At 42.2% G+C, this 11,840-nt stretch overlaps 1 protein-coding gene across 1 annotated transcript; it reads left to right on the forward strand.

Moving 5' to 3' along the window:
- Nucleotides 1-2,854: 2,854 nt before the first annotated feature.
- Nucleotides 2,855-5,126, forward strand: LOC102714819 (probable WRKY transcription factor 61). The gene is made up of 3 exons (XM_040522518.1): nt 2,855-3,346; nt 3,813-3,920; nt 4,125-5,126. Exons 1-3 carry the CDS (start codon nt 2,967-2,969, stop codon nt 4,756-4,758), a joined length of 1,122 nt encoding a protein of 373 aa, XP_040378452.1. The 5' UTR covers nt 2,855-2,966; the 3' UTR covers nt 4,759-5,126.
- Nucleotides 5,127-11,840: the final 6,714 nt, after the last annotated feature.

Here is an 11,840-nt window from a genome sequence, read left to right on the forward strand (position 1 = left end):
ACCAATTGTAAGCACTATATTATATTTGTAAGTTGATCCATCGCTGAACCAAATAATTGAGCATATCCGATCAAGATATTCTCACGCGAAGGAGGAAGTCCGACTCAAATACCGGTATTTTCTTTTTTCTCTCCCTTATAGTATACGGTCTTTCATTGTCCGACTAAAAAAACTGATCTTTTTTTTCTTTTCTCCTATCTATCTATCTATTATATATATCTATTATATATATAAAGTAATAGGAAAATGAGGCTCCAAGTTGCCTCTTACGGGCTAGAAATTCTGAGATTAATCGGAGGAAATAGGAGAAAAAAAGAAAAGATATTTTTAGGAGAAAAGAACGGCAAAAAAATTGAATCGGACAACAAGAAAAAAAAGTAGAACGGCAAAATTTAATCGGAGGAGGAGAAAAATATTTTTTTAGGAAAAAAAGGAAAGAACGGCAAAAAAAAAAGGGAAAGAAAGATATTTCTTTTGAGTCGGACTTCGTGAATACCTAACTATATCTACGTAGTGTCTAACTTTATGAAAGTGCGCTAATTATTGAGGGATGCGTAATAGAAAAATTCAAACCTCAGGTATGAAGAAAAGAGTCGTAAATACACTTTAGAAAAATCTAAATCTTGGATTAAAAGTTTTGAAATAGTTGATACTGAGGGAAGAGCCCATCAATAAATGCAATTTAGAAAGATCTAAAATTTTGGTTAAAATAGAAAAATTAAATAAATATAGATAATAAAAAAGTCCACATGTAAATAAATCTCGGATTCAAAATTTTAAATAATTGATATTTAGGGAAGGATCCATCTATAGATACAATTTAGAGTCATCTAAAATTTCGGTTAAAAAGAATCAGATTAGAAATATAATTTCAGAATTAAAAATAAAGAAAAATAATAAAAAGAGCCCATGTGTAAATACAGTTTAGAAAAATCAAATCTTTAGACGAAAAATTTTAAAATAATTATACTTTAAGAAAATTTAAATTCAAATTAAAAATTAAAAAGTAATTATTATCTAAATAAGAGACCCTACATAGATTCAATGTATAACGGCTAGCCGCGTAATATGCGCGGGCCACCGTGCTAGTTTTCTTTTAATTAATCTCAGAATTTTTAGCCCGTAAGAATTAACGTGGTGTCTCGTTTTTTATTACTTTTTTTATATATAATTAGCAGTTTGGCCCGCGCATTTGCGTGGCTAGATTTAAGTCAATTTTATGTTTTACTCTTATCTCTTTTGATCTTTAAACTGTAAAACATGTTATTTACCTGTATGCTAAACTATACTTGTAAATAAACTCTTTTCGACATAATATTTAATTTGTAATTCAAATTTTAGATACTTTTCTAATTGTATTTATACGTTGACTCTTTCTCTTAATTTTACTTATTTTTTGGATTTTTATAAATTGTATTTACACATGGACTATTTTATTTTATTTTTTATTTGTAATCTTGAAATTTTATTTCTAATCAATTTTTTTCTCATTTACATGTATTCTAAACAGTACCTAAACTCTTTTCTACATAATATTCAATTGGTAATTCAAATTTTAGATACTTCTAAATTGTATTTATATGTTGACTCATTCTCTTAATTTTACTTATTTTTAATTGGAGTTTTAGATGTTTTCAAATTGTATTCATAGATTTTTGTCTAGTATTTTCCCCATAATCTGAATAGGATTTTTCTAGATAATTTTTTACCTTATATGCTTAAAGCTGGTGCTGGACTTGGCCGGGAGGCTGGAGACAGCACGCTGTTCGGTCTCGGTATGAATCCGGCGCGGAGGGTCTCGACGGCCGGCAGGAGGGACTCAGCTGGCGGAGCGGGAACGTCGGCCACCTCGTCTCCAGCGGCAGCGAGGCAGCGGGGACAATGATCTCGCCTACGTCGTCGACGGGGTCGTGCAGCACTAATATTATTGTGGCCCCTATTATTGAACCCATCGGCACCCATCATCTCCGTAATACATAGCATGATTTTGACTAATAAGAGATACAAATAATTCACGTTGTCGAGTCCTAGCCTATTTATACGGTAATGTGTTACGTATCAAACTTAGAAAGAAGCATCCGACTCTTAAATTTTCAAAATATTTTATATGGATTCTCATTAAATCTCATCCATTAAAATCTAAATCTATGTGATCTGGTATCTAGCTCCGACTTGAAAAATAAAAAGAGAAAAACAGATAAAAGCATCCGGTATTTACATGCATGCGTGAGTCTCTAGGGAGGTCTCACGTTCTAGATGTGATGAGTTAGTTAGAGCTAATCGAGGAGTTAGTTAGAGCTAAGTTAGTTAATATGTTATCTTTATCTCGGCGCACCAAAATTTTCAGCTTATTAAATCACAACCATCGATATAGATTAACGTGGTAATTTCTCACCCTCGGAGCGAAAGCCTTCTTTTTACACTGTCTTTATATTATAAATAATAGAATAATAGATAGATAGATATACCGCCAGTGACCCCTTTCTGTAACTAGCACAGGAGGAAGTTGCCTAGGCATTCGCAGTGACCGTCCGGTCAAAGGACGTGAATTCGTGACATCAGATCGCCTGTGTCATGGCGATGACGACGACTTAGTAGTATATATGTATGTGTAATCCAACGTCTAATTTTCTTTAACTCCCTTGCGTTGATCAATTAATTGATCTGGATATGCGTCTAGGGCCACAGGGTCGCGGTCGCGACTCGCGAGTCGGGGACCCACCTCCACTCTTCCATGCAGCTTCCTCATTTTTAGCCTTTTCCCCGACTGCTTTTCGCCTTTTCCACGGCAATATATAAGACGCGGGCGCGGGTGGGCACGGCGAATTTTGCTTCATTGCACTAGCTTTGCTGTTCCAGTGTGTGCGGTGTGTGTGGCAGCGTGCGCTAGCTAGGCGCTAGGAGAGTGTATGATTGATTTGGGTAGTAATTAGTACAGTATAGTAGCTAGTTAAGCTAGATTTAGCATGGCGTTCTCATCGTCGGAGGGCGCCGTGCCGGCGGAGAGGGTGGCGGCGGCGGTGAACGACCTCGTGGTGGTGCGCGAGGGGCTGGTGGCGCTGAGGGGATGGTTCTTGCCGCCGCCGCCGCAGGCCGAGCAGTCGTCGTCGTCGCCGCCGCCGCCGCCGTACGCGGAGGTGATGGACGCGATGATGAGCAGGCTGACGAGCGCGATGTCGGCGTTGGGCGGCAGCGGGGACGTCGCCGGGGAGGCGGAGGCGGCGGGGAGGTGGAGCTCGCCGGCCGCCGGGACGTCCGCCGACGGGGCGGCGGTGATCGTCAGGCAGGCCGGCGAGAGCAGCTCGGCCGGGAGGACGAGGAAACGCGGCGTCCGCGTCGGTGGCAGGTCCCGATCGATCAACACCTGATCATCTAGCTAGCAACCACTGATTGATCATTACAGCTTTCGTACGTACTGCTGATCGAGGTGAGTCAACAGTCAGCTGCACTCCCTGGCCGTTGATCTCGATCCAAACGGCTGGGAGGAGAGGAGATGCAATTCAACGTGTACCGTAAGTTAGAAAGGCTCGTCGGAGTTGATGAAGAACGAGATGACAGATTGGGGTAAGAGAGGTAGGTAGGAACAAATAACGAGCTCCTGACGTGTCAGCCTATGAAAGCCATGTGTGTCCGTTTAACATCATATCAGATGAACCGTTTCAGAAAGAATTATGGGTGAAACAATATAAATATCAGATTAACAAACAGCCAGAGTCGTATTACCACTTGATCGGTTGTTAATTTACCATGTATTTATTTGCTTTCTTAATTATTTGTTCTACACATATTTAATACCTTGGCTACATGTACAGGTCAGGACGAGGACGCTCTTCTAACAAGACGGTCGCTGCAACACTGGACGACGGTCACGTGTGGCGGAAATATGGGCAGAAAGACATCCAGAATTCACCTCATCCAAGGTACGTACTCCTACGTTAATCAATGGCATAATTAAATCAGACACTCTTGTCACATTCATCTCTTTAATTGTACTCCTACAACAGTATAATTATCGATCTCTACATCATCTGGTCTCTGGCGATTCGCCCAGAGGTACCAGCTAATTAATGGAATTTCCTTTCATTAAAAAAACGTAATACGAGCTGATCGGATGACACTTGCAGGAGCTACTACAGGTGCACGCACAAGGTAGACCAAGGCTGCACGGCCACGAGGCACATCCAGCGTTGCGAGAACGACCCGTCCAATTACGTCATCACCTACTACGGCGAGCACACCTGCAGGGACCCTTCCACGATAATCCCGACGGGCGCCATCGCCAACGGCGCCGGCGTGGCGAGCGACGGCGCCGCCGGAGCAAACAACATCATCAGTTTCGCGGCGGTGCGTTACGTCGCCGACGCCGCCACGGCCACGGTCGGGTATGGTGCGTCGTCTCGGCTGGCGAGGGAAGGGACGACGAGCACGGCCGGTACCCGGCCGACGTCCCCGTCGTGGGGCGCCAGCGGCGGCGACGACGTGTTCAGCTCGTCGGGCGAGCCGTTCATGCAGTGGGACGAGCTCGCGGCCGCCGTCGTGCACGTGAGCTCGGCAGCGGTAACGTCGTCGACGGTGGGATCCGCGCCGGCGGCCGAGAACGACGGTGCGAACGGTGACACGGCTGCGGGAGGAGGAGGAGAGGGAGGTAGCGGCGGTGGCGGTGCCGCGGGCAGCTTCCCATCGTCTCCGAGCACGGGCAGCCTCGGCTTCGTGGTGAGCATCGGGCACGATGGCGGCTTCTTTCCGTTCGGTCCCTGAAGTCGGTCGACGCCATCGATATCGAACTAGAAGTCGATCAGTATATGTGTTTGTTGCACAATGGTCGCAATAGTACATAGCAATAAGTTGCATTTCTTCTTTCCTAGGGACGGCAATCGGACCCACGGGTCCGGGGGTCTAACGGGTTTTGTACCCAATGGGTGCGGGTATATGTGAAGATTTGTATCCATGGGTTTATGGGGATGGGTATCCGTGAGGCTATGGGTTGGATACGGGTTTTAGATTTAATCCGCGGGTGTCCATTGGGGCCCCAAAAATCTAGTGACGCCTTAAAATATTCGACATGAAGCATTCTTATTGTTTAGTTTTATAAGCCGGGAGCATGAGAATATTGTTGATGCATGATTGGCCGTTTGTGTCGATATTATTGGCTGACTGAACGTTAAAATTCGTCGAGCTTAGTTTTACTTGCTTACTATTGTAGCTTTTTGGTTTTCTTGTTGCTATACTAATCAATCGACTATTTGCTTATTTTCTGCATTTAAATATTGAAAAACCTTAATATACTCATGGAGATGTCTCGATTAAGATATTTTTTATTTGACATAGTTTCACCTGTGGGTACCCATTGGGTTTCGGCTACCTGACGTGTATGGCTTTATCTCACGGTCACGGATTTTGTGACGGATGGGTTTTTACAAAACCCGCCCCAAACCCAACCCATTCACATCCCTATTCTTCTGTTTGTTGTTGAGGTGCAATGGGAAACAGTTTTTAGCACACGGGTGGATATCCACCCATGTGTTTGCATGTCATGTAAATAGTTATAAAAAATTATAAAAAAATTGACATTATAGATTAATATGAGCTATATCACTCCATAAACATACAAGTTAAAATTCAACTTTTACAAGTTATAGAAAAAAAAACTGAAACCAAGTATACACATATTTATAATTGTTTTGTTATTTTTGCTACAACTTGTAGAAGTTGAATTTAAATTTGCATGTTTGTAGGGTGATGTAAATCATATTTATCTATCTTGTTAAATTTTTTTATATTTTATTATGACTATTTAAATAACATGCAAGCAACAAGTGGGTAAAAAACTGCATCCCGGGTGTAATCTTAAGTTGCAATGGAAAAGTGGAGTTATATAGAACCAGCTTGGATTTCTCATCTACAATGGTTCGCGCTGTATAGCCTAAATCCTGGCTTGTGGATGTACTTGGACCGAGGCCCATCCAAACGTGGCCTAAGTATGTTTTGGATTGTTTATTGTGCGGCCCAATGCTGGACACGGCCACTCTTTACCTTTTTTCACCTCCAGCCTACTAGAAAAACACAGCCAGTCTAACCCACTGGGCTCAAAACGTGTGGTTATGTTGACAGATAGTAATTTTTATTTAAATATTTTTTAATCAAAATTTAACATAAATATATTTTGGTTTGAAAAATATTGTAAAATTAGAACTCACCGTCTAGCTAGTGGGTAACATATATAAAACACCCTCTAGTTGGGTGATGTATCCGACATAACAAAAATCCAAGGGTGTATGCCCATGCCAAGCCACAAGCGCTAAAGTGCTAAAGTGAGAAGGGGCTGCTTTTATCCACTTTCATATAGTGAGAAGGGGCTGTTTTTATCCACTTTCATATAGACGCCCGCAAAATCCTCACCCTTTCTCCCTGCTCACGAGCGGGAACATTTTACATGCGTCCCTTTAACGCCCACTTGGCCTGGAAAAATTCTCAAATCGACTCACCAAATTCTTCAAGGGTATTGTGATTGTTAAATTTATGTTGTTTTGGGTTTACCGTTACGTTGTTTCTATGTTCAAATAACCGCATCCCCATATTACACATAACAATGTCCATCTTATCCGATTGGCTCTAAAATAAGTACTATAGTTCTGAGTCTCTCAAGATATTCATGACATAAAGGTTTGTTTGGGGAGCTCTGTGGCTATAAGAAACCTATTGTGAGAAGCTATTGAGAGAATTAAAAAATTAGGTTTCTCAACTTACAAGAGTTGATTGTTTGGCTTTTTTAACTTGTTTGGCATATTCCAAATAGAAAATAATTTATAAATAAAGCTTTTACATACATATTTTTAGCGATCTAAAAATCAAGACTGAAAAATAAACTACGATGAAAAACATAAAATCAACTCTTAAAGTTGAAAATTCAAATGTTGGCTTATGAGCATAAGCAAAAATAAAAAAGATAAAGATGATGGATTTTACCATTATAGTTTCCTAGAATCGACTACCCCATCCCAAAAAAAAACTTTATTTTTTGGTTTCTGTGTCTAATATTTGGCATCCATCTTATTTTAAAAAAGTTTATTTAAAACTTAAAAAGATAGTCACGTGTAAGATACTATTTATGTTTTATAATTTAATGATAATAAAAACAATAATTGTAAAAAAAATTAAAATAAAACGAAGAGTAAACTTATTTGGGACAGAGAAAGTAAGAGAGAATTCGAGAAAACAATCTGGGCTATGTGGGGTGCTCAAATTCTGGAGGAAATTGTACCCGTCATAAGCTCCTTAACCAAGACCAAAGTGATATTGGTGAAAGGTCTTGGCTTGCGTATAGTATGATCTCCGATTACAATGTCAACAACCATATGGGTCATTTTGAGGACCTCTTTGGAATAGTAGATTGACAAATGAAATTGAATAATTCAATTTTTAAAGGATTTTTGTGTATTCTCCTTTGTTTCGTAGAATCAAGGTATGGAATTTTTCACCATATTCCTATGGTCAATACTAGAAAAATAAGCAAGAGGTCGGTGGTGTATTACTTTGAGACTTTGAGTACGGTGGTCTAACTTTTTTTTCTAAATCCCGGAAATGCAATGTGCCGATATATGATATGAGTATATAATTGATCAAAAGTACACCGGGCTATATTAAATAATGAAGTTTTTATTTATTTTTTCCTCCTCAAGGAGGTATTTTTTCTCTATCACGTGTGCATCTTGTTTTGGGGTTTTTTTTTTGTCTAGATATGCCCATACAACTATGCAAGAGTAAGGCTGGAAATGAGCCGAGCGTTGGCTCGTGAAAGCTCGGTTACGTGGAGGCTTGGCTTGGCTCGGCTCAGTTATGAAAACGAGCAAAAAAGACAGCTCGGCTCGACTCGTTTAAAAGCTTGAGTCAGCTCGAGCTGGCTTGTTCTGCTAGGGAGAGAGAGGCGGTGCAGGGGTTGAGGGCAGCAGTCGCGCCCGACAGGCCGGTGGCGCAGGGAGGCAGCGGGCAGTGGCCTGCAGGCAGCCACCCGACATCCTGGTGGCTCCCCGGAGCCGGGGGCAGCGGGTGTGCCGGTGGCGCGGGGGAGGTGGACGAGCGGCTTGTGAGTCGGTTCGGGCTTGGGTCGATTTGGAACCGAACCATGGAGGCAGCTCGGGCTTGGCTCGTTTACCTCCCGAGCCGAGCTCACGAGCCCAAGCCTTTTTTTTCAGCCTTATGCAAGAGGTCAAAGCTCTTTGCCATCTCGTTTTTTCGTTTTTACTGATGCTTATGCCAAAATTTAAAATTTTAATCTTGAATTTGAACTTTATTTTGTGTTTTTTATCAAAATTTATTTTTCACTCTTTACTTTTAAATTTCTAAAAACACATGTATATTTTATTTATATATTATTTTTTATTTTCAAATATGTCTTAAAAAGCCGAACAATGGCTAGTCTTCCTCTTTTCTGTGTGATCAATTCCTGTAGATTTTTGTTTAAAACACTACTTCGATTCTTACCCCCCCCTGTTTTGTGTTTCATAAGGGGGCCTAATCTTTTGTAGAAAATAGAATAATTGAATGGACTATTTCTAGCGTATCCTAAATTCATATAGATATCAATGAATCTAGACATATATATAAACAATATACATTGGTTAATAGATGAATGTAAGCATAGCTAAAACGTCTTATATTATGAAATGGAGGGAGTACTATATTTAGGTTCCTGTGAACTTTACAAGCCATTCTTCTCATTGTCTCTAGGTATTGTAGTAGTGCAAACTTGACCATGCCCTGTTACATATTGAGTGGTCAAAAGCATTCTTCCCTGAATTTATTTAACTGTAGTAAAATTTGATGGGGTCAATTTTTACATAAAAGGGCAATCCAAAATAGACTACTCCGAGCGACCGTCATAGCGAGGAGAGGGGCCCGTGCCGCTCACACCGAGGCGGCACCGGCGACACGCCGCCGGCCCAGGGCCCCCTCCACCCTCGAGCCTCGCCGCCGCTCGAGCGGCCGCTGGCAAAGCCGGCCGGGCGCCAGGACAACGGTGGTGGGGCCATCTCTCATCCTCCACTCCTGCTCTCCGTTGGGGGCGCTGGGGCTGAGCGAAGGCGGGTGAGGCGACACGAGCAACGGCAGCATGGGCACAATACAGACGCGACGGAGGCGGGAACAGATGCGAGTGCGACGACACGGGCGACTAGGGCCGACATCTACGGTCGAATCCGACGCCATGTGCCCATATCTGCGATACGGCTGGTGGCGAGACAACGAAGGAGCAGCGTGGGCTACGACGGCTGGTCGCGTCGGCGTGGAACCCGTGCTTCTCGGCGGCAGGCGCGACGTCGCGTGCGAGGGCCGGCGGATGGGTGGCTAGATCCGTGGCCGGCATGGTGGTGGCGGTTCGTCCTCCTCGCTGTTGGTCAGGCTCGCTCTCTCCTTCAGATTTCTCTCTTTCTTCGGCCGGACCTTGCTCTAGTAAGGGCGGGTTGGCGGCCCGTCTTGCGCTAGGTGTTGGTGATGGGTTGTTGGTGGTTTGAGGGTTGCCGTAGGGTTGGCTGAGGTTTGATTGCTTGCGAGGTGACTTAGATTGTTCTTTGGGTGTCAATGCGAAGGATAATTTTGTGGGTGGAGCGGAGACGCTGGTGAAAGCTTATCGTGCCTTTAGACCGGCTTGACAATGACGACGCTTGTGGGCATCGTTTCCCTCCTTGGAGGTGTTGTTTTGTGTTCTCTTTCATGCCCATAATTCCTCGGGTGAAAACCTGGTTTCGATTTGGAACGAGGGGCGACGATGCTCTGTGTCGTATCCTTCTTGGAGCGTTGCTTAGGGAAAGCTACTTGTGCACCAATGACCATTGACGGTCTTTTTTAGCTCTATAGCTTTCTTGCCTTATATTTCGGTGAGGCCTTGTCTTCTTGGACCCGTTTCGATCTTGTGGTGGGCAACTTGCTTCTTGGTGCTTTTGCTCTGTGAAGTCGGAGCCGCTTGCTGATGGGGTGCGGCGACGTTGGGCAACAATTACATGATGCAATCTCTTCCTAGGGATTTGGTGCTGGCCATGAGAATGAATTGACTCTTTGATGGCATGACTGATGTCTGTTGTAGGTTGTCGAAGTAGCTTCTCATCCCGTCGACATGCTAGCCACGATGTCGTTGCGGTTCGGCGCTGCTGGGTCGTTTGGGTGGCTAATTCGGCAACGATAACATCTCTTTTGCGATATTGGAGCTGTTGGTGTTATCTTGTGTTTAGCTTAGCTTCGGCGTCCTATGTTAGGTTCCGCTGTTGTGGTTCGTTGTGTATTTAGACGTCGTGTGTTCCCTGTGGAGGTTTTAACCGCTTTTCCTTAATTAACCGTACTTATAAGGTTTTTGGGCTCGATTTTCCTATAAACCGAGTCAATTCTCTTCCTCTTAATATAAAAGCGGAATATTTCCCTGTTTCAAAAAAAATTACATAAAAAATCAAAGAAATTCCTAGCGTATTCGTTCCATCGCTCGCGCAACAACAAAAGGTGGTACCACTGTAGATTTTTAGTGGGGTTTCATGTGGCTCAGCAGTTGGCGCTGGTCCCCCGTGGAGCTGGTCCCCCGTCTTTGCTGTTGGACGGGCTCGGTGACTGACACACAATTTGACACATTCGATCAGAGGAAACTCGTGCCGTTGGCTCTTCCTATCAAGCCTCTCTTTTCGCTGAGGATATATCCAAGAAGAAAATATCTGAACAACTCAGTGGCCCGCTTGGAGTCACTGCCTCTTTCAGGCGCTCGTATATGACTTCACTGCGAAGCTACTCCGATTATTTTTACTAAGGTGAGCTACTCTTGACTGCGTTCTTTCTCTTTTAAGAATATAGAAGATTATTTGAAATTTTTTATAGTTATTTTATGGTATAAATGTGAAATCAATTATTAAAAATTAAAAATATGATTGGTGTTTGCTTCTGCAATTTCAATTATATCTATACTTTACTCCTATGTATTACTCCTGAAATTTTTTTATGGGGACAGACAATACCCACAGGAGGAGCTGATTTGAGGATGATAGGATACGCTGACCGTCTTTCTTCTTGTAATCAAACTACTTTTTTTAAAAAAAAGAAAAGTCATTTAGCACTTCAGAAAAAAATATACAAATAATCCAACAGCTGGTGGTATTATAATAGTGCAGATTTTAGTATTCTACTACTGCTAGTAGTACTGCTTGCAGAGAACTTGTATTTAACATCGAAGCGTCAGTTCTTACTAATTTCTGAATTCCTTTCAGAAGGGCCTGGAAGTCAGTACAGCAGTCCTATACAGCCAAAAAAGAATCGCAAACAAAGGTCTTAGTTTAGTTACAAATTTTTTTATAAAAAAATCACATCAAAACTTTAAATACATATTTAAAGTATTAAACGTAGTCTAATAAAACAAATTTTAGATTCCGCCTGAAAACCACGAGACGAATTTTTTGAGTCTAATTAATCGGTCATTAGCACATATTAGTTACCGTAACACTTATGGCTACTTACGTTCTAATTAGACTCAAAAGATTCATCTCAATATTTCTTCTATAATTATATAATTAGTTTTAATATTTATACATATTTAATGTTTCATTTAGATGTTCAAAAATTCAATAAGATGCTTTTAGAAAAAGTTTTTAAAAGCTAAACGGGAACAAAAGTACTCGTGTTTTCCGTGCTCCCCGTTGGAGCGGACCTCGACCGTGCCAAGCATACACTGTAGCAGCGGGCCAGCAAACCACCAGCCGTTGACCTTGAGCGTGAATCTCAAAGCTACAAGTACAGAATACTCGTACTCTCCCCGTTCCAATTTCACTATATTGGTAGATTTCCGTAATAATTATTTATCTTATAAAAAATTA

Source organism: Oryza brachyantha, chromosome 3, assembly GCF_000231095.2.
Source record: "Oryza brachyantha chromosome 3, ObraRS2, whole genome shotgun sequence".
NCBI classification, from domain to species: domain Eukaryota; kingdom Viridiplantae; phylum Streptophyta; class Magnoliopsida; order Poales; family Poaceae; genus Oryza; species Oryza brachyantha.